Raw genomic sequence first — 27,495 nt, forward strand, 5'->3', positions numbered from 1 at the left:
ATATGAATAGAAAAAGATCTGGAAGAATATGCATTAAAGTGTTAGCAATAATCTTTGATGGTAATGTAAGGTTTTCCTTAATTTTGTTTATCTTTTCTAATTTTCCCCAATGTACTTATACTGCTTCTATAACAATAAATAGTTATTTTTAAAAAAGAACTTCTAAAAAATTGTGAGTTCACCAATTCTGTGAAGTAACTGATTATAGAAAGTCTGTAGATCAACAAGGAGAAAAACTAAGAACTGCTACCCATCTGGTGACAGCATACCTGATTTGTGGATAAAGTACTTAAATAAATTTTTAAGTGCTTGGCTCACAAAGATAATACTAAAAAATAACAGAAATGTCATTGAACAATAAAGGCAGGCAAGAAGCTAACATTTTTGAAATAAGTCAATTAAAAAAAATACAAGTAAGATACATCTTGCTGTGTGCCATTCACCCTCCAAATCAAGCCTTGACTACTAGTATTTACCCTCAGGGGGAAAAAAATCACAACTTAAGAGTCTAGTATTTAAAGCATGTAGGTTAACAATCACGAGAGGCTCATACCCCATGGCAGGCTGAACTCCTCGCCTAGGCCTCGGGAGTGGCGTTGGGCTCGGAGTCCTCCTGGGGAGGAACAGCTGAGCCTTCCTGTTCAGCAAGCGTTTCTCGGGCTTGGCTGCCTAAGACTGCGTCATGAATGCTGTGAAACAGCAGCTCCAGTAAGGCAGGATTTTCAAAGAATCGATTTCGAGTGAGGTCATTCACAACTTGGGCTATAAAAGAAAAAGGGAAAGTTAGCCCACACTCTGGGTGTCAGTCTTAAACATTAAAAAAATAACACTTTCATATAAAATATTTAAATGATATAAAGTAAAAAATCTCACGCCAATACTTGTCCTCATGACATCACTCTCCTGGTCAAGGAAGCCACTTTTATTATTTTCTTGTGTTTTCTTACAGTATGTCTTTATGCAGATATAAATATAAGTATATATTTATTATTTTCCATTACCCCAAAGATAGCATCATCTTTTGGTATGTATGTGTATGTATACATGTGTATATGTACATACATATAAAATTTGGGATTTTTTACTTAATCTTTTCAATCTTTTTTTTTTTTTACCATTACACAGTGTTCTATGTATGGTTTATTTAACTGGCCCCTTCTGTTTGACACAAACTGATTTTGGCCTTTTGTTTTTGTATACTGTGATGATTAATCATGTAATGTGTCATTTTGAGTGTGTGTAGCATGTTGCTGGATTTTCTGGGTTAAAGGTAAAAATGAATTTGTAATTTGGAAAGAAAATGCTGTTCTGCTCTCTACAGCAGCTGCTGCAGTTTGTACTCCCACCAGCAATGTCAGGGTTCCTATCCTCCCATAGTGAGCCTATAGAGCTTGCTGTCAAACATTTCCGATTTTTACCATTCTGGTAGGTGAAAAGTGAAGCCTTTATGTGGATTTAATTTTCAAGTATTGTTTTAACCAAAATTTATATTAAAAATAACAGGCATTTCATGGTAAAACACTTAAATGATTTTATATAACTTTGTTATGGCAGCCATTAAATACACGATTACTGAAAAAACCACAACTCCTTCACAATGATTTACGAGCTCCTTTCCTCAAACTCCAGTGCAAGAGGCCTGCCACAAGTAACCCAGGAATGTTACTGCCTGTTGAGTTGCTAATTTCAAAGCTTAGCTTCAGAGTAATTTTCAGAAGAATAATTTTCATTTTCACCAAAACTAAAATTAAGGGAAAACTCTTCTAAGTGTAGTTATTAAAAACAGAAACAAAACCAAAAAGTTAAAATGCCTCCCCCAAGGATGCAGAGAGATGAAGTTTTCTCTTCATGGATGCTGTTTAGTTTTTTAATAACAAAAATTATTGTAAATAAATGTAATATAAATTCTGTTTTAGAAATAAATAAATAAAATGCCTCCCCATTCTAAAATTGTACTCACCACTGCATCCTGCTAAATATACATAAATACCGACATCTCCATATTCTTTCACAATCTGTAAGAACGTTGAAGTAAAGTTTAGTTTCTCTTGACTCTGTGAGGTATCAAGAGAAGTTTCTTTCTACTAATATGTATTAAGTGATATAAGATGCTCTGGTTCATGCACTTGAGTGACTTTGCTTCAAAAATTATGCATTTTGAACTAATCATTTAAGATTTGCATTTTGTTTGATTTTTATATCAACAGTGATGACTTGGAACATTGAAGAATTCTTGTTAAATTTTATTCAAGTGTAATAAAATCATTATGGTGATGACTTTTAAAAAATCTTCTCAAAGAGATATATACTAAAATATTTATAGATTATATGATGACTGAGATGTGCTTCAAAATAAGAGGAGGGAAAAGTGGGTGTGGGGGATAAACGAAACAAAATTGGTCATGAATTGATAATTGTTGAAGCTGAGTGATGGTTACAGGGGGTTCATTACACTCTGCTCTTTACTTTTGTATATTTTGGTTCTTTTTAACAACAAAAAGTTGAAAAACAAAAGCAACAGCAACCAAATTTTGAGAGTTGAAAACCCTAGTTCAGTTTTCTGATTTAACTGATGTTGATTCTGGGCACAGAGATATTATCCTTAAAAGACTCCTTGAAGATGATGCTTACCCCTGCCAGAGTTTTTACACCAACAGAATCAATAAAATTGACTTGTGTAAAATCCAGAATGATGGTGTGGATGTTATCCCCTGGGGGCATAAATCTTTGCAGTTCCTCAGGAAGTGTGCTCTTGATGACTATTGGGGGGTATTTTATTTCATTCTCGTCTTCCTCAGGCTTGGTGCCATCTTCTCCATCTACTTCGGCATCCTATGTCAAAATCAAACCAAACCAGAATTCTATAAACAACTCATATTTTGGTTCTGAGAAAGATTTATGAGAGAAAAATTAGTCCTTATATTCTCCAGTTTCTGATTATAGCAGATCTCTTCTAAATTACTCACTATATTCCAGCCTTGTATATGACAAAAAAGGATATGTACATAAGTCAATTTTAGCTTTCTTTTTTTTTCTTCTCTTCCTCTATTTTTTCCTTCCTCTTCCTCTATTTCCTTCTCTTCCTCTAATGAAACCACTTTCTTTACTATTCATATCCATTTTCCTCTCACTTCTAAAATAGTCTTATTAATTTCGACATGACAGACCACAATTACCATAAGACCAAACAGCAAAAACCAGTCTTTGAGGGTTTTCCCCACTATCAGCTGAATGAATTTCTGACAAAGTAATAATAGTAACATTTAGTAAGGTATTATGTGATTTTCACTTGTAAAAATCACATTTTCCTGGCTCCTATCACTACTTATTTCAGAAGCATTCTCATAACTGACCTTCTTATGTATTTTTAATATATCAAGGATACTTACCTTATTTCTAAGCTTTCCTATTCTAGGGACTTCATGCTGTGTTAAAAGGTGAGGGGCACGCAGATCAAGAGTAAAGGGGGAGCACGCAGATCAAGAGACAAAGGAAACTGCACTGCAGGGACTACTCACCACTTTGACTACAGTCGCACTGGCCATGTTGGCATTTCCAACCTCCTTAGCGTATTTCCTCATCGCCTTTCTTCTTGCTCCCATTATGAAGGCCGGGTTCACTCCGGTCTTTACAGAGGGCAATAAATGCAACAATCACTTCTTGCTCCCAGAATCCACCCAAAGCAATTAATCTTTAATTCTCCCCATCTGATTGTTTTCTATGCCAAGTTATCACCCTAACCCTTGCTCTACCTCTTTCTCAAATGCCCTGAACTGGGTTACTCCCTCATTAAAAGAACATTGGTAACTTTTCTTATTCTTGGTCTTGATTCAAGACAGCCAGAAGCTAAATAGTAGAGAATTTTAATGTGGACCACTCTTTTAAGGTCTTTATTCAATTTGTTACAATACTACTTCTGTTGTAACCTTCGGTTTTTGGCCACGAGGCATGTGGGATATCTTTACTTCCCGACCAGGAATCGAACCCACATCCCCAGCACTGAAAAGCATAGTCTTAACCCACTGGACCACCAGGGAAGTCCCTAAAAAGAATTTTAAAGTAGTGTTTTACAAACTTAGATCTCTCAGCTTTTTATATTTGAGAGATTGTGTAGGTTGACTGGGAGGTTTTCCTCTTTAGTGGATAGTGTGGGGTGGAGTACTAATCATGACCAAAGGAATCCATATATTCCCAAGAATAAGAAACTTAATTTTTTTCTAAATATTTCTGAAACAACTATATGCATATATTAAAAGAGAAAGAATGGTGGTGTTGGTTACCCAACAATTGAAAAGTACTTAATTCCATCCACTAACTTGTATAATTGCAAATCATTAAAATGATAAATTTTAAGTTATATTTTACTATAATTAAAAAAAATAGAGATGGAGAGAATGAAATAGTATAAATGGTATATACAGACATGTAAGTGACCCTCACATGCCTATCAATCTTTAGATTCTGTCCTCAGAAATAATCACTCTTAATTCTTGTGACTCACCTTTCTTTTTAATGCATTGCTATATAAGTCACTATTTGCATAGTAAATTGGGGCATTTATTTGGAAAATTTTTATTCCAGGAATTTCTTTGACCTGAAAAATAAAATGTTAGTGAATTTAATATATGGAAATATTTCAGAATCAAAACTTCAACTACCTCCCTTTTCCAACTTGAAAATTAATACAGATGTTGCCAAGGACCCTTTGACAGGATTTAAATAAAATAATGTCAGTCTTTGCAGCCAAAGATGGAGAAGCTCCATACAGTCAACAAAAACAAGACCGGCAGCTGACTGTGGCTCAGATCATGAACTCCTGATTGCAAAATTCAGACTTAAATTGAAGAAAGTAGGGAAAACCGCTACACCCAAGGTATGACCTAAATCAAATCCCTTATGATTATACAGTAGAAGTGAGAAATAGATTTAAGGGTCTAGATCTGATAGATAGAGTGCCTGATGAACTATGGAATGAGGTTTGTGACATTGTCCAGGAGACAGGGATCAAGACCATCCCCATGGAAAAGAAATGTGAAAAAGCAAAATGGCTGTCTGGGGAGGCCTTACAAATAGCTGTGAAAAGAAGAGAGGCAAAAAGCAAAGGAGAAAAGGAAAGATATAAGCATCTGAATGCAGAGTTCCAAAGAATAGCAAGAAGAGACAAGAAAGCCTTCTTCAGCGATCAATGCAAAGAAATAGAGGAAAACAACAGAATGGGAAAGACTAGAGATCTCTTCAAGAAAACTAGAGATACCAAGGGAACATTTCATGCAAAGATGGGCTCGATAAAGGACAGAAATGGCACGGACCTAACAGAAGCAGAAGATATTAAGAAGAGGTGGCAAGAATACACGGAAGAACTGTACAAAAAAGATCTTCACGACCCAGATAATCATGATGATGTGATCACTAATCTAGAGCCAGACATCCTGGAATGTGAAGTCAAGTGGGCCTTAGAAAGCATCACTATGAACAAAGCTAGTGGAGGTGATAGAATTCCAGTGGAGCTGTTTCAAATCCTGAAAGATGATGCTGTGAAAGTGCTGCACTAAATATGCCAGCAAGTTTGGAAAACTCAGCAGTGTCCACAGGACTGGAAAAGGTCAGTTTTCATTCCAATTCCAAAGAAAGGCAATGCAAAAGAATGCTCAAACTACCACACAATTGCACTCATCTCACATGCTAGTAAAGTAATGCTCTAAATTCTCCAAGCCAGGCTTCAGCAATACGTGAACCATGAACTCCCTGATGTTCAAGCTGGTTTTAGAAAAGGCAGAGGAACCAGAGATCAAATTGCCAACATCCGCTGGATCATGGAAAAGCAAGAGAGTTCCAGAAAAACATCTACTTCTGCTTTATTGACTATGCCAAAGCCTTTGACTGTGTGGATCACAAGAAACTGCGGAAAATTCTGAAAGAGATGGGAATACCAGACCACCTGACCTGCCTCTTGAGAAACCTGTATGCAGGTCAGGAAGCAACAGTTCGAACTGGACATGGAACAACAGACTGGTTCCAAATAGAAAAAAGGAGTACGTCAAGGCTGTATATTGTCACCCTGCTTATTTAACTTCTATGCAGAGTACATCATGAGAAACTCTGGGCTGGAAGAAACACAAGCTGGAATTAAGATTGCTGGGAGAAATATCAATAACCTCAGATATGCAGATGACACCACCCTTATGGCAGAAAGTGAAGAGGAGCTAAAAAGCCTCTTGATGAAAGTGAAAGAAGATAGTGAAAAAGTTGGCTTAAAGCTCAACATTCAGAAAATGAAGATCATGGCATCTGGTCCCATCACTTCATGGGAAATAGATGGGGAAACAGGAGAAACAGTGTCAGACTTTATTTTTTTGGGCTCCAAAATCACTGCAGATGGTGATTGCAGCCATGAAATTAAAAGACGCTTACTGCTTGGAAGAAAAGTTATGACCAACCTAGATAGTATATTCAAAAGCAGAGACATTACTTTGCCGACTAAGGTCCGTCTAGTCAAGGCTATGGTTTTTCCTGTGGTCATGTATGGATGTGAGAGTTGGACTGTGAAGAAGGCTGAGTGCCGAAGAATTGATGCATTTGAACTGTGGTGTTGGAGAAGACTCTTGAGGGTCCCTTGGACTGCAAGGAGATCTAACCAGTCCATTCTGAAGGAGATCAACCCTGGGATTTCTTTGGAAGGAATGATGCTAAAGCTGAAGCTCCAGTACTTTGGCCACCTCATGCGAAGAGTTGACTCACTGGAAAAGACCCTGATGCTGGGAGGGATTGGGGGCAGGAGGAGAAGGGGACGACAGAGGATGAGATGGCTGGATGGCATCACGGACTCGATGGACGTGAGTCTGAGTGAACTCCGGGAGATGGTGATGGACAGGGAGGCCTGGCATGCTGTGATTCATGGGGTCGCAAAGAGTCGGACACGACTGAGCAACTGAACTGAACTGAATGTCAGTCTAGCTGACTTACTCATGTTCTGAAGGAAGGCATGTTGAATGGAAGGCCTTTAAAAATGCACATCTTCCCATTTCTTTGAAAAGTCTTTGTTTCTTTTTTTTTTTTTTAACCATAAAATACAAAGAAGAAACTGAAAAACATTAAAAAAGCGAATCTAGGAGAGCGGAGCTGCCACTCAAACTGAGAAGCAGTCACATAAAAAGAACAGAAGTTTATATTGGTTTATTCACAGAATGTAGGTAGGAGTCAAAACAGACTCAGGTGAAAATTTTATCAAGAAGCCTCGTGAAATTCTGGAATGCAGTTGGAAACAGGTAATTAAGCACATAATTCTTTGGAAGGGGGAAAATGTACCAATCCTACCACAAGTCTAATTTATTAATATCTTGCAGTGAGTCTGATAACTTCTTCCCAAACACAAACCAATCAGATAAAACCAGCTTAAGACTTTGTAAAAGATTCTACATAAGAGATTCCACATCAGAAAAGAAAATTCAAAGTCAAGGATATTTTGAGCCATAGTTTTAACCACTAAAAATGAAGCAGAAAAAAAAATGAAGTAGGAGAATTCCACAGCTCCACCACCTACATTGTACATGGTTAATATTAGAATTTTATCACCCATTTGAATTCATCAGAAGGAAATCACACACACAGACCACCCTGGCAAACAGTCTTGGTATTTTGTAAACATATACTTTAAGTCCAAGAATATATATTTATCCTCATTAAAAAAGAGGAAAAATATTATTAACAGGCTGTGTAACTGATGTATAGTATAAACTATAAAACTGAATCCAGACAGTAAATGGAAATTCAGACTTTTCACTCTGATCACCACACTTCCCACATCTCCACCCCTAACTCTCTATCCTGAGTAAAAATAATACTTAATAAGCCAATCACATCATATGCTTACAACCATTTAAAATGATAGAAAAAAAGGACCTACCTCCTCATACGCATCTATATCAATGTACACATCAGTGTCAGGAAGCTGCCCAAGGACTTTGTAGCTTGGACTGCAGACAGAGAGGGAGTATGTTAAAATACTATCATGCTGATGCTCAGGTAGTGATGGAAACACAAGATTCTGCACATTTGCAAATCCTGTATGGATTTGCTAGTGACTTCAGGGATATTTGGTTCTTTTCTCTTTTCGTTTATTTGGTCCTTTTATGGTCACTTTTCAGAAGGGCTCCACATATATTTGCATTCCCCGTACCATTCCAAACCTAACACATCTCACACCCCCCACCCACATACACCTCACACATACACAATTTACATACACAGCACATATGCCTCACACCACACATACACACACATAACACCACACACATGCTCATATATACCATCCACATATCACACACACAATCTGTTCCAGACAAAAGACTTAGGGATTTAAAGATGGGAGGAAAAATGAACTGTGCAGAGTTCAAACTATGTCTGGGACATGATCTCATGTCACTTGGTAGACAGAATTATCTTCCTGCTCTAATTCTAAAACAGGAGAGGGGATTTTCATTTTATGTGAAATAAGAGAACTAACTTGTGGAGCAAGAGGTTGGACAATCAACAGAAGGTGTGGGGAAAAAACAAAAATCTCAAATCAGCATAGGATTTTCCTTAAGTTTAGTGTGAATAGATTTTTAAAAAAGTTATATTTAATTGAAGGACAATTGCTTTACAATATTGTGTTGGTTTTTGGCATGTATCAACATATATCAGCCATAGGTATACATATCTCTCCTCCCTCTTGAACTTCCCTCCCACCTCCCACCCCATCCCACCCCTCTAGGTTGTCACAGAGCGCTGGTTTGAATTCCCTGAGTCATACTGCTAATTCCCACTGGCTGTCTGTTTCACGTATGGTAGCGTATATGATTCCATGCTGCTCTCTCGATCTGTCCCACCCTCTCCTCCCCGCCTCTCTGTGTGAACAAGTCTGTTCTTTATGTATGTGTCTTAACTGCTGTCCTGCAAATAGGCTCATCAGTACCACTTTTGTAGATTCCATGTATATGTGTTAATATTTGTTTTTCTCTTTCTGCTTACTCCACTCTGTATAATAGGCTCTAGGTTCATCCACTTCTTTAGAACTGACTCAAATGTGTTCCTTTTTATGGCTGAGTTACATTCCATTGTATATATGTACCACAGCTGTGTACCACAGCTTCTTTATCCATTCATCTGTTTATGGACATTTAGGTTGCTTCCATGTCCTATGTACTCTAAATAGCTGGGGTACTTGTGTCTTTTTCAATTATGGTTTTCTCAGGGTATATGCCCAGAAATGGGGTTGTTGAGTCATATGGTAGTTTTATTCCTAGTTTTTTAAGGGATTTCCATACTGTATTCCATAGTTGCTGTATCAATTTACATTCCCACCAATAGAGAAAGAAGGTTCTTTTTTCTCCACACCCTCTCCAGCATTTATTGTTTGTAGATTTTTTGATGATGGCCATTCTGACCAGTGTGAGATGGTATCTCATTGTAGTTTTGATTTGCATTTCTCTAATAACGAGTGATGCTGAGCATCTTTTCATGTGTTTGTATGTCTTCTTTGGAGAATGTCTGTTTAGGTCATCTTCTGCCTACTTTTTGATTGGGGTGCTTGTTTTTCTGGTGTTGGGTTGCATGAGCTGCTTGTATAATTTGGAAATTAATGCTTCATCAGTTGTTTCATTTGCTATTATTTGTATTCCTACACACTAACAACAAAAAAAATCAGAAAATTATTGCAACAAAAAGAATAAAATACCTAGCAGTAAACCTACCTACAGAATCAAAGAGTTGTATACAGAAAACTATTAAGACACTGATGAAAGAAATCAAAGATGATGTAAAACAGATGGAAAGATAGTCCATGTTGTTGGGTTGGAAGAATCAATATTGTGAAAACAAATATACCACCAAATGCAGTCTACAGATTCAATGCAATCCCTGTCAAATTACCAATGGCATCTTTCACAGAACTAGAACAAAAAATTTCACACTTTGTATAGAAACACAAAAGACTTCAGATAGGCAAAGCAATCTTGAAAAGGAAGAGTGAAGCTGAAGGAATCAACCTTCCTGACCTCAGACTATACTACAGAGCTACAGCCACCAAGACAATATGGTACTGGCACAAAAACAGAAACATAGACCAGCGGAACAAGACAGAAAGCCCAGAGATAAACCCATGCACCTGTGGGCACCTTATTTTTGACAAATGAGGCAAGAATATACAATGGGGAAAAGACAGTCTCTTCAATAAGTGGCACTGGGAAAACTGGACAGCTATGTATAAAAGAATGAAATTAGAACGCTTCATAACAGCATATACAAAGATAAACTCAAAATGGATTAAAGATCTAAACATAAGACCAGAAACTAAAAAACTCATAGAGGAAAACATAGGCAGAACACTCTATGACATAAATCACAGCAAGATCCTCTGCGACCCACCTTCTAGAATAAAGGAGATAAAAACAAAAATAAACAAGTGGGACCTACTTAAACATAAAGGCTTTTGCACAGCAAAGGAAACTATAAACAAGGTGAAAAGACAACCCTCAGAATGGGAGAAAATAATAGCAACTGAGTAGATTTTTAAAAATTACTTATTGATTTCTGTGGCTGTGCTGGGTCTTAGTTGTGGAATGTGGGATCTTTCATCTTCATAGTGGTATGTGAGATCTTTAGTTGCAGCATGTGAACTCTCACTCACAGCATGTGAGATTTTGTGTTCCTTGACCAGGAATTGAACCCAGGGCTCTTGCATTGGGAGTGTGGAGTCTTAGCTCCTGGACCACTAAGGAAGTCCCAAATGAATAGATTTTAAACATTATTTTTCAAGAACACAAATTTCTATATCTTTACAGTCTGGCTCAAAGTAGACAGTGAAATGATGATAGGTACTATTTCTTAAACACCTGATATTACCTTATTATAGCCCATTAAAAATATCCTGGGCTTATTTCTGCCATCATGTAGAAAATAAACTGAAGTCCAGTGGGGTTAGGTGAGTTGTTCAAATTAGAGAGCTTGGCAGACACAGAGTATGGCTCAAGGTGTTTTCTTTGACATTTCATGGCCTTGTTACCATGCTCTGGTATTCCTCAGCATGTATGTAAACTGCTTTGTGAGTTAGAATCCATAGCGGAAATGTCACAGGTTTTTCTAGGTGGGTTCCCTCAACAAACATTCAGTGAACACACAATCATGTGCTGGTTCTGGGCTCCAGGAATCTCACCTCTACAATTAAGTTGCTCGTGCTCACAGTCTAGTGATGACTGCGGACAACTATAACACCAAGGACTGATACTGTAGACAAGAAGAAAGGTTCTCAGCTGAGTTCACAGTTAGGAGAAAACCTTTTAAAAGAGACTCAAAACGTTGTCCGTATGTTGCAATCTAGTTGCCAGGGGGCAGGGGTGAGTAGGGGTTAACACACGGACCACAGGTGGCAACAGTGGTAAAGAACCTTCCTGCCAAAGCAGGAGACAAAAGAGATGAGGGTTTGATCCCAGGGTCGGGAAGATGCCCTGGAGGAGGAAATGGCAACTCATTCCAGTATTCTGGCCTGGAGAATCCCATGTACAGAGGAGCCTGGAGATTTACAGTCCACGGGGTAGCAAAGAGTTGGATGTAACTGAAGTGACTTAGCATATGGACCACACAAAACACAAGTAACCTGGAGACATGCGAGGTGCTGGAGGACCAAAGCACTGTTGTGGGCACACAGGGGAGGATGGGAGCTCTCTGGCTGGCTGAGTAGGGTCTTAGTGTACGAGGATTTCAACAGACAGATGCGGAAAAGGTCTTCCTAACCAGCTGGAGTGCACTGATAAACCTCAGGTCTAAATACTCCTTGTTTCTTTTCTAATCACCCCAAGGAGCAAGAAAGTCTCTCTTTCTGAACTCTGATGGGGTTTTATCTGGCCATTTTTTATGTTTATTATCACTGTACCTTGCTTATTGTTACTGAAGCACTTATAATCATGTATTTCAATTTCTTGAAGATGGATTATAAAATGCTCTTTATGAATTAGCCTCTGGATTCACAAAAACTCATATTTGAATCATCGTCTACCACTTGCTGTATGATCTTAATCAGTCTAGGCCCCTGTTTCCACATCTGTGAAATGGGGATGCTAACAGTCATCAGTCTATAAGGATGAAATGATACAAAGCATGGATCTTTGCACAGAGCCAGGCACATAACCACAATAATTTAATGCCACCATGACTTCATTACCATGATTAGCATCATCATCATCATCATCATGAATCTATCATTCTTAGGAGGGTGAAGCCTTTTTGAAGGGAAGGGCCATGTTTTATCTACTGCTTTGGTCTGTATCTAAAGTCACTGTTGAAGTGTCAGGCAGGAAACACACCCAAGCCAATATGCGCTCTCACCTCTGTGTTCTGTAAATCACAGTCAGCAGTGCGATGATCACAGCAGTAATCAAACCATAGTCCAGTCCCAGGAATAAGGAGGAAACAAAAGTGGTAAGCCAGATGGTCTAAACAAAAGACAGAGAGCTTTAAGTAGAATCATTGGAAAAACTTCCTGAGTCACACACACACAGTACTTAGCCTTGCTTAACTGGATACTGCATATAATAACTGGCCACAGTAACTTATCTTTCTCACATTTTTACCAGCAACAATTCATCTGTTGCTATGACATACTCACCTAACAATCACCTTTGTTACTTACCAGCTCTATTTTGCTGGTTCTCCAGAAAAAGGGGAGATCTGAGAACTGCATAAACATTCCTTTCAGGTTGACAATCACAATGGCCGACAGCACAGCCTGAAACACAGCACATCCACACATGCCTCCCCTCTTGTGTCCGGAGACCCCCTGGACACACTGTGTCCTCAGGGGCCTTGCTGGCTTCTCACTGTCCTCCTGCTGCCCTCCCCACATCCTCTATCCACTCACTTCCTACACAGCAGTGATGGTATGTTTGGAGCCAAGAACACCTGGATTTTCAGGACTTGGTTAGCTAAAACGGGCCCTGGAAAACCAGGTTTATATCCTAGTAGCAAACCTGTATGGTGGCCAAGAGGTTTAGAATTAAATGGTACTCAAGGAATGATTTCCTCCATGGTCTTCCTGCATCATGAGTTTTATACTCTATATCGTTCCTAAGTTCTACTAGGTTAAATGGTTTATGAGTGTAGGCCATCTCAAATTTTTAATAGCAGTATAAGGTCATAAAAGATCAGAGAGAAGGGACCTTGGAGATAAGCCAAACCCAAACCTCTGCTTTGCAGATAAGGAAACAGAACCAGAGATGTTGAGAAGGCTTCCCGTAGGTCCCAGTATTGGCAGATTGTAGAAGAGGATATTGACCCTAGTGTTGACCCTTTTTGCTACTACCCTACTAGGGTTATAGTAAAAATCCAAGAGAGTCACAAAAATGTCAACTAGTAAAACTGCAAAATCTCTACACATGGAAAAACCTCTCACCAAGTCCAGGGTACACACCTGAGGTAGTGATTCAAAGAGAAATCCAGTGGCTAATATGACCAGCAGAATCATTAATGAAGCCAAACAACCTGCAAGCTGGATGAGAAAAGACACACGGAAGGGGCTTTTAGGAGACCTGAGTGAGAAGTGGGACATAGGTTCCTTTTAGTCTCTTGAAAATCACTATGGAAAGATATGGCTTCACATAAGTCATCCATACCATTACATAAACCTGTAACTGTTTCCCACTCCATTTCTGAGGTTTTGGTTCCTCTTACAGCCTTCAGGTGAAAGTCGCTCAGTCATGTCTGACTCTTTGTGACCCCATGGACTATACAGTCCATGAAATTCTCCTGGTTAGAATACTGGAGTGGGTAGCTGTTCCCTTCTCTGGGTGATCTTCCTAACCCAGGGATTGAACTCAGGTCTACCACATTGCAGGCGGATTCTTTACCAGCTGAGCCACCAGGAAGTCTTTTAGCCTTTAAACAAAAGCTGAAATGCTTAAATACTCTGAACGAAATGCCCATGCCAGTGGTGGAGAAAAGGAGATATATGGTGCAGACCTAAGACACACAGGGGCCAGAAGAGTTCAGACATGGCTTTACTGTCCATTTGCAGTAGCCACGTGTGGTTATTTCAACTGTAAAAAGTAAATTAAATAAAATTAAAAATTCAGGTCTTGGTTACACTAGCCACATTTCAAGTGTTCAAGAAGGCCATGTGACTAGTGGCTGCCATACTGGAGAGCACAAATATCAAACATTTCCATCACTTCCGAAAGTTCTATGGAACGGGGCTGGCAATCTGCCCACACTCACTCTCAGGCTTTCATGACAACATCCTATGTCTGAACCTTGAAGTTTACTCATAGCCAGAAATGTTAATTTTTTTGATTTGACTGGCGAATATACTCCTTTTCTGTAGATTCAGTTCCTTGTGATTTGCTTCAACCAACCATGCCTTTCTCTGATTCATACACAGCTCCCTGGAGCATGGATCTTCAGGCAGAATACAATCAGGAGATTAGTTTATCACCCAAATCACCAGACCTTAGGGGCCAGCTGCATACACACCTGTGTCTTCCCTCCGGTTCCCTCCTGAACAAGGCTTCGAGACAAGGAGCATGAAATTGAAAAAGTCTGGAAGAGTGAGCCGATGGAATTGCATAGTCCCAGGGCAATGAGCTCCTTTTCCATATGGAAGGAAAGCACAAAAGAGATTAGTTATTTTTCAGGAAGACAGGCATGATGACCCATTTAATGGACATCTTCAACAGTACCGGCCGTCTATTCATTCTCTTTCCAGATATAAAAATTTGTTTAGCATGAATTCAAAATAGGAATTATTGCATAATTTAAGGTGGGAGAAAAACATTTTGAATTTTTATTGCGTTAGAGATAAATGCTGTGATCATCACCTAGCCCCCTCGTTCTTAAACACATTCTCTACACAATGAATATTTTTGTTTTTTAAAGAAAACTACAGCAACAGGGACAAAATATTTTTGATGTTTAAGAGAAAATTATTGGTGGATAGGACTACTGGCATCTTTTAAATGCCTGGGCTCATGTTCATCCAGGAACCCATGCCAGTGTCCTCTTTGGACCAGTGAGTGAATCCTTATCTCAGGGCAACTTCTGGTCTTCCTAGTTGGATCACTGTGTCTCATACAAACATAGAACATCTAGTCTCCTCTTAGAACTACCCAGTGTTACAGTAACACTTCAAGCTAAACTAATGCCTCATGGTATTCAGATTAAATAATTTATCTGCAGCTATCTTATACAAGAAGGTAGCAAATAATATATTTGAGTGAAGAATCATAAACTCAAAGTTTAATGAACAAAGAGAAAGCTTCTGAGTAGAGTAAAAATGGTTCTGGAAAAATATTAGATTCTCAAGCTGTGAGCTTTAAAGTAGGGACAGCACCTAGAGGAGTTTGGCAAACTGTAAACTTCAGAGTGGAGATTTCACCTACTGATGAGGTGAGGTAGGATTCAGTACCTCAGTGTTCTGATGATTTAATGCCTCCCACAGTAGAGTAAGATGACCATACCGCTAGGAAGCATCTGCAGGAAGTTAATTATTTTTACCTGATTGCCATCAACCTGGTAGCCATGCTTATTTGCCAAGGTCTTGGCCATTGAGATGGTGACTGAGAATCCAACGATGGCTATGGCAATGGCATCCACGTACACAAGGTGGAAGAGGCTGGTGTCTGGATTGGCTGGAGGTAGCAGCCTGAAAAGTGAAGCCAACTTTAACCTGGGTGTTGTGACCACTGGAAAAAACCATGCAGCTAGAGGGGGGCATTTTAGTGGGGGGAGGGGCACTATCTGCAGATGAGGTAATCAGCACTTGGGTACTTGTTTCAGCAAAAAGCAGGGCCCTCTTTGAAGCACAGGTTCTTTCCAGGCCCCACCCCCAGAGTGTCAGCTTTCAACCTGAATGGGTTATCAGCAGAGATCCAATGCCATTTTATTTAGAAAAGGAGTAACCCCATACCTCACAGCTCCCCGTATGGCAGGTGTAAGTAAGACTCACGAATAGGAAGAAGAGAGGGTCAGTGAAGCGCTCAGATGCCACAAGACATTCAAACCAAAACTGAGGTGAGGAGGGAGCTGGACAAGGCATCGGAGAATTACTACTGTCTAAGCAACACCAGGGAGAAGGCAATGGCAATGCCTAGAAAATCCCATGGACAGAGGAGCCTGGAAGGCTGCAGTCCATGGGGTCGCTAAGAGTCGGACATGACTCAGTGACTGAGCGACTGAGCGACCTCACTTTCACTTTTCACGTTCATGCATTGGAGAAGGAAATGGCAACCCACTCCAGTGTTCTTGCCTGGAGAATCCCAGGGACGGGGGAGCCTGGTGGGCTGCCGTCTCTGGGGTCGCACAGAGTTGGATACGACTGAAGCAACTTAGCAGCAGCAGGCAACACCAGGGACACTCACTGCTCTCCCTTGCTATTTGATGTAAGGATTCTGCTTTTTCCCCCACATCCCTTTAGGTGAGTTTCTAACATGGGAAAGGAGCAGCAGCAGATTATACTTCTTGGGTCTCACCTGGGAACCCTAGGAGTCTGGAGGGGCCATAAATGTGACTCCTGGAGCTTCCTAATGGGGAACCTAATTTTGTGGTCCATTCCTATAGTTTGGAACCTTTGTCCTAAAAGAACAGAATAGGTATTCCCTGGAATTGTATGGGGGAAAGGGCAACAGAGGTTTTCAAAGGCACTTGCTCTAATTCAAGGCATTGGGCTAAATAATAACATCAATTAATGGATGCACAGTATTATATTTTTATAGTCATTTATTAGCTGCTTCTTTTTGTGCCAAGTTCTGTGTTTACCTATCTCTAATAGCACTGTGGGCCAGGCACCATTATAATCCCCATTTTACAGATGAGGAAAATGAGGCATAGTGAGGTCAAGTTCAAGATCAAATGACTCATCTACCAAGTTCAACAAAAACTGTGAAGAACCTGCCTCTCCATGTTATTTCTCATGCCGTGTCATATTATAGTGATGAAGGGGTTGTCTCAGGCTCTGGGGTAAGGGAAATGGAGGGGAGCAAAGGCAAGGAAACTAGTATGTGTTAAGCTCAAGTTTGTCCTCACAACAATCCTTTTAAACAGGTGTCATTATTATCCCAATGTATAGGTGAAAAAAATGGATATTTGCGGAGTTAAGTGATCTGCTGAAGACAGAGCTGGAATCAGACCCAAGAGGTCTGACTATAGAACTTACTGTCTTTCCCTGCAACTTTGCTGCATAAGCATTAATCAGGAGAGAAGGCACGTTGGCAGGTTTGGGTCTGAGGAATAGGAATATGAGAAAAGAATGCATGCGGCAACGAATTCAGGAAGGAATGTGATATATTGCCACGAATGGGATCTTTTAACAGTCATCTATCAATTTCTGGACACTGTATTGTGTATTTAAGTGTGTGTGTGTGGTTAAGTGTGGTAGTTACAGCAGTGTTTTCAAATACAATCACTAACAATTCCTCCCTTACATGTGTGTGCTGCTCCCATATCTAGATGCCATCTGTTTCCCCTCTAGTTGAATCCAGGCTGGCCATTTGATTTGCTTTGACCAGAACATGGTGGGAGTGATGAGTGCGGTAAGTCACTTGGCAGCTTCTGCTCTTCTGTCCTGTTGCCCTGAGCCGACACACAGAGACCCTGGCTACCCTGCTGGAGACCCGTGTGGAGAGAAGATGCCAGCTAGCCCTCAGCTGTTCCAGCCACTGCAGCTGAGCTGTTAGACAGAGGTCCTCTTGGTTCCTCCAGCCCCAGCCATCCCTTTAGAGTCTGTGGCTGTCTGAGAGACCCCAAGTGAGACGCTCAGTTGAGCCTCACCTACACGGACAAACTGTGAGCAAATAAACCACTGTTGTTTGGCAATGAGGCTCATATATCGCTGAAGTGGTATGACTGTACATAGATAGGATGTTAGACAGGCATTATTGGTTTCCTGCCTGGTTCTGAGCAAAGTTCCATAAAGATAAGGTTTCTGGGAAGCCAAGTTTCAAAACGGTACTTTTTTTTTTTTTTTTTAAGGTTTAGCTTTTACTAATAGAGGGAAAGCATATCTGGGTATAATGCAATAGGGAAAGGAAGGTATTAGGTAGGAATTATGGCAGCATGTGAATTTTAAAAAGGAGAAATCTAAGTGTGAAAATTCACCATGTAAGTTACTTGTGATTAGTTATTGAATAGGGTTATCTATTGGATCCAAAGACTCGTGTTTATCACATGACTATGTTAGTGACCCAGGTGTGAGGTAATGGAAAGGTCACACAACTGGGTATCAGAAGACTGAGTTCTGAGTCCAGACTGGGACTCACCGAACCGCACTCACATCTCTCAAATGTCACCTTCTCTGACACCCTACCTAAAAGAGCAACCTCAGCCCCTCCTGTCTCTTACCTGGCTTCCGCTCTCTTACGGCATGTCTCACTGCTGATGTATTGCCTATTTCTCCTAGTAGAATATCACCTCCGTGAGAGCAAAGACTTTTTTGCTTCCATGCTCACTTCTGTTTTTAACTGCTGTGTCCCTAGCACCTAATAGGCATTCAATAAATATAAGCTGAATAAGTGAGGATAAATGAACTTTTTAATCTGTTAAGTGAGGATACCATATCAACAGTGTTATTGTGAGCCATCAATTGACATGGTGGGTATAAAAGTACTTAAAAAAATTATAAGTGCAAGTAGAAAAGCAAGGATTATCACTGTGTTATACTTTTAAATGAATCATAAGTAACTCATTTATGATAGCAATTCATTGAAGCTGAGTGCAGGCTTCCTCCTTCAACACTTGCTCCCTGGATGAACTTTGGCTTGGAGAGCAACTCCTCTTCCCTGGGCTTCCCTGGAGATTCTGAGCTGGTACCTGGGGCAAGCCCTGATGGAATATGCCAGGTTCTTTCAATATCCAAGATCTGGGCAAATGTCTGACTCTGTTCTTTTGCAAGGAGAGGAGAGGGTGGCAAGAAACAGACGGTACCAGGGACAAAAAGCCAGAGAGACACACAGAGAGATACAGAGTGAACCAGGGATGATCAGAGAGGGACAGATGAGACCAGGAGAGGCTCGTAGTCACTCTTACTCCTTTAAATATAAAAAATAATAGTAAAATTAAAAAAATGTAGAATTAGATAAGAGAAAAACAGATGAAGCAAAGCAGCAATATGTGGTCTAAAGCAAGAAAACTGGTTGAAATAATGGGCCACAGGGCTTTCAGTTAATGTGTCTAGACCATGCCCTGTGTGCCAGGCACCACATGGACGGCTCTACCTGCACTGTTTCTCGTAGGTCTCACAGCTGCCCCTCAGAAAGTCACTAATCACCACGCTTGCTTGGCAGAGGAGAAAACTGAGGCTTTGAGATGGTGTGTGACTTGCCCAAGGTCACAGAGCTAGTAGGTGACAGGCCAGATTTAGGTCATTTTGCTTTTAACTCCTATGCTACCCAGGCAGGGATCTATTAATAAAAAACTGCTAAGTGGAATGATGCTAAAGCTGAAACTCCAGTACTTTGGCCGCCTCATGCGAAGAGCTGACTCACTGGAAAAGACTCTGATGCTGGGGGGGATTGGGGGCAGGAGGAGAAGGGGACGACAGAGGATGAGATGCCTGGATGGCATCACTGACTTGATGGAAGTGAGTCTGAATAAACTCCGGGAGTTGGTGATAGACAAGGAGGCCTGGCGTGCTGCGATTCATGGGGTCGCAAAGAGTCGGACACGACTGAGCGACTGAACTGAACTGAACTGAAGTGCTATATGGGCAAAAAAAAAAAAAAAGAAAAACCATTGTTGGTGGGACTGTAAAATGGTGCAACAGTTACAGAAAACAGAATGGTGGTTCTCAAAAAATTAAACTAGAACTATCATATGATCTAGCAATGCCACTTCTATGTGTATATCCAAAACAACTAAAAACAGGGTCTTGAAGAGATATTTGTATAGTCATGCTCACAGCAGGATAAGTCACAATAGCTAAGAGGTGGAAAGAACCCAAATGTCCATCAATGAGGATAAACAAAGTGTGGTACAGACACACTGTGGAGTTTTATTCCATTTTAAAGAGGAAGGGAATCCTGTCACATGCTATAACATGAACCTTGATGATATTATGCTAAATGAAATAACCCAGTCACAAAAAAGGCAAATAGTATATGATCCCACTTATGAGTACTAAAATAATCAGATTCATAGAGATAGAAAGTAGGGGCTGGAGGGAAAGCAGAATGGAGAATTATTGTTTAACAGTAGAGAGTTTCAGATTTGCAAGGTGAAAAAGTTCTGGAGATCTGTTTCACAACAATGTGACTGTACTTAGTATAGTGAACTATGCACTTAATGATTAAAATGGTGAATTTTATGTTATTATTATTATTTTTACCACAATAACCTCTGCCACACATACACAAGCTAAAAAAAAAAAAAACAACCCAAACCCTTAGCTATTTGATATATAGGAGAAAATGATTTTTCATTTCAAGAATACTAAAGTAGGGGATATAAGATATCCATCCACTGATAATTCAAGTCATACTGTTACTTATAACTATTTTCCTACCCCAGAGGAAGTGTGCCAACGACATCCACATTGTACGATTCATGCAGGTTAAACCCAGCCGAAATGCCAGTTCCCATAACCACCTGAAAGAGACACAAACCTGAATGCACTTTGAGAAATAAACATTCAAATATCACAAAAATAAGCTTCAAAGAACTTGTTAGCCAAGCCAAATCTATTCTCACACTTTCAGTTTTAAAAAGAAAAATTATAGTTAGCTCCCAGCATTTCTAACTTTTTCTAATGACCCTTCTCCACAACATGACCTGGAATTCTTTCCTCTTTACTTTGCTCTGTTTCATCCTGAGGCATTTGGCTAGTTGGCTACAAACAGAAAGAAGCCGTAAAACCTTCTAGGAGCTGGCTTTGCATTTAGGGCAAGTAAGTTAAGGCTCCAGCCAAGGTGGCACAAACAAAGGACATGAAATATGTCTTGTGAGGGTGATACAGTGACAGTGTATCATTGTAAAAGGCATGTTTGGGTCTACAGTTGTGGATCAGCATCCTGTGGACTCTGTCTCTAGGACAGCAGCACCAAGGTGGTTAGAGGTGCCCACCAGCGCCTCCAGAAGCATGGCTGTCTTCTCCCATGTCTGTGCAGAGTCAGAGCGAAACCGCCTGTCACTGAGCGTCCTTATATATAAGGTTTTCTGGATTTAGTCTGTGTGTGAAGTAAAAGCCTCAGTGAGCTACAAGAAGAGAAAATAACAAAAGAGATGGCAACTTTCTTCATTCCAAAGAACGACTGCCTGTAGAATTTTCCGAGTGGGTTACGTAGGAGCACAGGAATAGGGGTGGCCAGAGATGGGAGCCAGTCCCCCATGGAGGGGCCTGCTACAGGGAACCAACAAGAAGGTAAGCTCATGATCAGACACAGCAGCCTGTGAGGTCAAGGGCATGGCTGCTTCTGGCCCCATGGTGAAACGCCTCTTCTTTGTTGGTGGTAATGTCTGCCACCCTTAACTGCATCTGTTGTGCATCTTGAACTGGGGGAGTGCCCCCAAATTCAAATCCACAGGATACACATGGCTCAAGTTTCTGGAGCATCAACTTTATGCAGTGGTAAATAATTTAAACCACAGCTTTCCTACCAATGCACACAGATGCATTTTAAAATAGAATACGAAACCCCAAACAATTTTATGATAAGAAAGAAATTTTATGTTTAAAGAGTCATGCAGATACTGTTCCCAAGTTTCCAGCATGGCTTCCTTCTTCCTTGTTCTGAGGAACACACAAATAAGTAAAAAACCCCAAAACCAAAAACCAAAAAAACACAGGTTCACCATAATCACAATGAAAGAATTCTGGAGAACCATTGCTCTGGGAAACATGAAGGAAACTTTAAAGGGAATCTGGAAAGTGGACAGAGCTAGGAACCTTGGCCAGGAAAAACAGTCTTCATTATTTACTTCATGATTAGGGCTTGTCCTTCTCCGTTGCCATGCAAAGGAGCTGAGAACCTTCTGTTGTTCTCCAAGAGGAAACAGGAAATCTGTGTCAAACCCCAGTGATAGAACAGGTCTTGAGATGATGAGAAACAGTCCTATTTGTGTGTAGATGAGATGAAAGCAAGGAAGAGGATCAAAGGCCCTGGCTTCCTTGTGAGCTATACCAGTTGGTAGGTTTTGGGGCTGGAACTTCTTGCTAAATTTGGATCAGATACCTATCCTTTTTATTTCTTCCCCTGTGGGTTCCCAAACTATACACCAAAGTGCCTCAGAGTCCCAAGGAGAGCTCACTGGGTCTGTGAGACTTTCATGGGAAATAGGAACACCTGTCAGATACCATGCAAACTTCTAGTTTGAGTAGCTCACAGTTTCCACATTAGTTCCTACTACAGCGGTTTCAGTCATACCAATGGTTTGCAAAGCCTTTGGTCACTGTGATTTAGAAAACAAGTACTACACAAAAATCAAAAGTGAACAGGAAATGAGGGTAGTGGTGTCTGATTCCCAGGTTCAAGGGGTTGTGCAGTGTCCACAAGCCACACAAATTCATTAATAAATTGCTGTGGTTATTTAAGAATGTAATAACATTTTATTTCAATTTATACGCATTATTTTTACAAACAGTTCTTAAGTTGTTAGACATAAATATACATTAAATTGTTTGGACTTGGTTACTTAGTAAATGGAACTATTAGCTAGGTATTTCTTTTGACCTATGAGTGCCAAGAATTAACAAAGTTTGGGAACCTTTGTCTTTTGTTCTTTCTACACTAGAAACAGCTTAGTTTTTTCAAGTCATTAAAGTATTACATATTCATTATGAAACAATTAGACAATAAAAACTCTGAGAAAGAAAAATCTCCAGAATTTCACTCAGATAATTTACATTCACATTTTTGTGGATAGTCTTCATCTATATTTTGAAAGTCACCCATGCCTATGTTTTAATGTTTTTCTTTTTTTGTCACTGTATTTGTAAAAGTTCCCCTTGACAAACTCCAACCTTCTCTTGGAGGAACAGAGAGAAAAAAGGTCTAACTTCTCTCTCCCCGGTCCCACTTCAAAACCCTTCACAGAAACAGCTAGGTGAATGTGGCTGGAAGTTGACTTACCGCAAAGAACTCTAAAGGAATGGGTGCTGGCAATTTCTCTTTAAATCTCTCATTAAACTCCTTGCCACCCAACAGCAAACCAAAAACCATCAGCCCAACGCCTAGGGAATACACGTTGAGGTTTTTAACATTCTGCAACACAGCAACTGTACTCTGTAACACAGTGAACACTGGATGTTACATCAAGCAATAGCCACTGAATAGACAGTCTAGTGTTCCCACTCACACTAGCCATCCCAGTAGTGGACATTTCCAGTTAACAGTTCTCAGGCTGAAATCCCTCTCTTTGCAGCTTTCACCACTAGGAGTCATTTTTACCCAGCTATACAACTTTGTAGTTGTAATACCTACCCAACAATCATATGTTACAGTGTTTTTTGCTACACTAATGTCTCAATGTAGAACTGTAAATTTCAGAAGAGTCACCATGAAGCTGAATCCTGAGCATTAGGAAAGGACCATGGGTTATATCAGCATAATAATCTGAAAGCAAATACACAGAAAAGCTTTTAGGAACTGAAAGTGGGAGAAATCATTTTTAGCAGATGAAAGAAGAATCAGGTGAGCTTCGAAGGCAAGAGAGTAGCTGAAACTTAGAAAGAAGCCCAGGAAACTTAAGAGAAGAAAGCCACTTAATTGTCTCCTAAGGCTGCAGTCTCGGCACCCCACGTGCAGTCAGTACTCATCTGGACCCTGGGCAGGTAGATGATCACCAAGCCCAGACTACAAACCTTTCCTATCAACGCCTAGAGCATTCTCTGGTGTGCCTCTCTGTCCTACTTCCTTTGTGACAAGGCACTTTGAGAAATCTCAGAGTGAGAAGCATGTTACCAGCTATTATGGGAAATGAAGAATTTAGTTATTTAGGAACTATTCCCACAGTTGGACGCTTCTCAAGTGGCTCAGTGGTAAAGAATTTGCCTGCCAATGCAGGAGATGCAGGAGCTGTGGGTTGGATGCCTGGCTCGGGAAGATCCCCTGGAGAAGGAAACAGCAATCCACTTCAGTATTCTTGCCTGGGAAATCCCATGGACAGAGGAGCCTGGTGGGCTATAGTCCATGGGGTCATGAAGAGTTGGATATGACTGAGCATGTGTGGATACCCAGAGCTGGACTTCATTCTAAGCAATGAAACACTCAATTTAATTGTCACTGCCTCAAAGCTACTTTCCTAGATCCCTAATCTAGCCAGTCAGTCAGTTCAGTCGCTTAGTCATGTCTGACTCTTTTCGACCCCACGGACTGCAGCATGTCAGGCTTCCCTGTCCACCACCAACTCCAAGAGCTTGCTCAAACTCATGTCCATTGAGTTGTGACGCCATCCAACCATCTCATCCTCTGTTGTCCCCATCTCCTCCTGCCTTCAATCTTTCCCAGCATCAGGGTCTTTTCCAGTGAGTCAGTTTTTCGCATCAGGTGGCCAAAATAATGAAGGTTCAGCTTCAGCATCAGTCCTTCCAATGAATATTCAGGACTGATTTCCTTTAGGATGGACTGGTTGGATCTCCTTGCTGTCCAACGGACTCTCAAGAGTCTTCTCCAACACCGCAGTTCAAAAGCATCAATTCTTCAGCACTCAGCTTTCTTTATAGTCCAACTCTCACATCCATACATGACCACTGGAAAAATCACAGCTTTGACTAGACAGATCTATGTTGGCAAAGTAATGTCTCTGCTTTTTAATATGCTGTCTAGGTTGGTCATAGCTTTTCTTCAAAGGAGTAAGGGTCTTTTAATTTCATGGCTCCAGTCACCACATGCAGTGATTTTGGAGCCCAAAAATAAAATCTCTGACTGTTTCCATTGTTTCCCCATCTATCTGCCATGAAGTGATGGGACAACATGCCATGATCATTGTTTTTTGAGTGTTGAGTTTTAAGCCAGCATTTTCACTCTCCTCCTTCACTTTCATCAAGAAGCTCTTTAGTTCTTCTTTGTTTTCTGCCATAAGGGTGGTTTCATCTGCATATCTGATGTTATTGATATTTCTCCCAGCAATCGTGATTCCAGCTTGTGCTTCTTTCAGCCCAGCGTTTCTCATGATGTACTCTGCATATAACTTAAACAAGCAGGTTGAGAATATACAGCCTTGACGTACTCCTTTCCCATTTTGGAACCAGTCTGTTGTTCCATGTCTGGTTCTAACTGTTGCTTCTTGAAAAGTGAAAGTAAAGTCGCTCTGTCATGTCCAATTCTTTGCAACCCCATAGACTGTAGCCTACCAGGCTCCTCTCTCCATGGGATTTTCCAGGCAAATACTGGAGTGGATTGCCATTTCCTTCTCCAGGGCATCTTCCCAACCCAGGGCTTGAACCCAGGTCTCTGGCATTGTAGACAGACGCTTTTACCATCTGAGCCACCAGGGAAGTCCTTGACCTGCATACAGATTTCTCAAGAGGCAGGTAATGTGGTCTGGTATTCCCATCTCTTGAAGAATTTTCCACATTTTCTTGTCCACACACAGGCTTTGGCATAGTCAGTAGATGTTTTTCTGGAATCTCTTGCTTTTTCTATCATCCAACGGATGCCTGCAATTTGATCTCTGGTTCCTCTGGCTTTTCTAAATCCAGCTTGAACATTTGGAAGTCCACAGTTCACATACTGTTGAAGCCTCACTTGGGGAATTTTCAGCATTACTTTGCTAGCATGTGAGATGAGTGTAATTGTGTGGTAGCCTGAACATTCTTTGGCGTTGCCTTTCTTTGGGATTGGAATGAAAACGGACTTTTCCAGTCCTGTGGCCACTGCTGAGTTTTCCAAATTTGCTGGCATACTGAGTGCAGCACTTTCACAGCATCATCTTTTAGGATTTGAAATAGCTCAGCTGGAATTCCAGTAGCTTTGCTCATAGTGATTCTTCCTAAGGCCCACATGACTTTGCACTCCAGTGATGCTTCGTAAGGCCTACTTGTCTGGCTCGAGGTGAGTGATCACACTATCGTGGTTATCTGGGTCATGAAACTCTTTTTTCTATAGTTCTTCTGTGTATTCTTGCCACCTCTTCTTAATATCTTCTGCTTTCTACCATTTCTGTCCTTTACTATGCCCATGTTTGTATGAAATGTTCCCTTGGTATTTCTAATTTTCTTGAAGAGATCTCTAGTCTTTCCCTTTCTATTGTTTTCCTCTGTTTCTTTGCATTGATCACTGAGAAACGCTTTCTTATCTCTCTTTGCTATTCTTTGAAACTCAGAATTTAGATGGGTATATCTTTCCTTTTCTCCTTTGCCTTTAGCTTCTCTTCTTTTCTCAGCTATTTGTAAGGCCTCGACAGACAGCCATTCCACCTTTTTGCATTTCTTTTTCTTGGGGATGATCTTGATCCCTGTCTCCTGTACAATGTCAGGAACCTCTGTCCATCCATAGTTCTCCAGGCACTCTATCAGATCTAATCCCTTGAATCTATTTGTCACTCCCTCTGTATAATCATAAGGGATTCATACCTGAATGGTCTAGTGGTTTTCCCTACTTTCTTCAATTTAAGTCTGAATTTTGCAGTGAGTTCATGATCTGAGCCACAGTCAGCTCCTGGTCTTGTATTTTGCTGACTGTATAGAACTTCTTCATCTTTGGTTGCAAAGAATAATCAGATTTCGGTATTGACCAGATTTCGGTTGTAACTTTGGAGTTCTCACAGGAGAAGATGAGCGCACATTCTTCTACTCCGCCATCTTGTGTGTATGAATTATAGATCCCTAATCTAAAGGTCTCCCTATTCAATTTTCATAGCAGCCTGATTTTTCTTTCATAGCACTTAACACAATTTATGCTTAATTACACATTTATGTGACTTATTTTGGTTGCTAAGTCATGTCTGACCGTTTTGTGACCCCATGGACTGTAGCCTGCCAGGTTCCTCTGTTCATGGAATTCTCCAGGCAGGAATACTGGAGTGGGTTGCCATTTTCATCTCCAAGGGATCATCCTGACTCAGGGATCAAACCTGCATTTCCTGCAATAGAAGGTGGATTCTTCACCACTGAGCCACCTGGGCAGCCCATTTATGTGATTCAGTTCAGTTCAGTTACTCAGTCGTGTCTGACTCTTTGCGACCCCATGAATCGCAGCATGCCAGGCCTCCCTGTCCATCACCAACTCCCGGAGTTCACTCAGACTCATGTCCATCGAGTCATTGATGCCATCCAGCCATCTCATTCTCTGTCGTCCCCTTCTCCTCCTGCCCCCAATCCCTCCCAGCATCAGTGTCTTTTCCAATGAGTCAACTCAACACATGAGGTGGCCAAAGTACTAGAGTTTCAGCTTTAGCATCATTGCTTCCAAAGAAATCCCAGGGTTGATCTCCTTCAGAATGGACGGGTTGGATCTCCTTGCAGTCCGAGGGACTCTCAAGAGTCTTCTCCAACACCACAGTTCAAAACCATCAATTTTTCAGATTTACTATTTGTCTTCCCAT

At 40.6% G+C, this 27,495-nt stretch overlaps 1 protein-coding gene across 1 annotated transcript in view; it reads right to left on the bottom strand.

Moving 5' to 3' along the window:
• Positions 1-577: 577 nt before the first annotated feature.
• Positions 578-27,495, bottom strand: part of SLC26A5 (solute carrier family 26 member 5) — a 36,413-nt gene continuing 9,495 nt past the window's right edge. The window contains exons 6-18 of the mRNA XM_052638371.1: positions 23,082-23,234; positions 20,519-20,601; positions 15,520-15,667; positions 14,500-14,613; positions 13,442-13,519; positions 12,665-12,760; positions 12,361-12,467; positions 7,904-7,973; positions 4,502-4,594; positions 3,519-3,626; positions 2,632-2,832; positions 1,961-2,015; positions 578-762 (exon numbers count right to left, since the gene is read on the bottom strand). Of these exons, the coding sequence (XP_052494331.1) occupies positions 578-762; positions 1,961-2,015; positions 2,632-2,832; positions 3,519-3,626; positions 4,502-4,594; positions 7,904-7,973; positions 12,361-12,467; positions 12,665-12,760; positions 13,442-13,519; positions 14,500-14,613; positions 15,520-15,667; positions 20,519-20,601; positions 23,082-23,234 (1,491 nt within the window). The remainder of the gene's footprint in view (positions 763-1,960; positions 2,016-2,631; positions 2,833-3,518; positions 3,627-4,501; positions 4,595-7,903; positions 7,974-12,360; positions 12,468-12,664; positions 12,761-13,441; positions 13,520-14,499; positions 14,614-15,519; positions 15,668-20,518; positions 20,602-23,081; positions 23,235-27,495) is intronic.

This window comes from Budorcas taxicolor, chromosome 4 (assembly GCF_023091745.1).
Source record: "Budorcas taxicolor isolate Tak-1 chromosome 4, Takin1.1, whole genome shotgun sequence".
NCBI classification, from domain to species: domain Eukaryota; kingdom Metazoa; phylum Chordata; class Mammalia; order Artiodactyla; family Bovidae; genus Budorcas; species Budorcas taxicolor.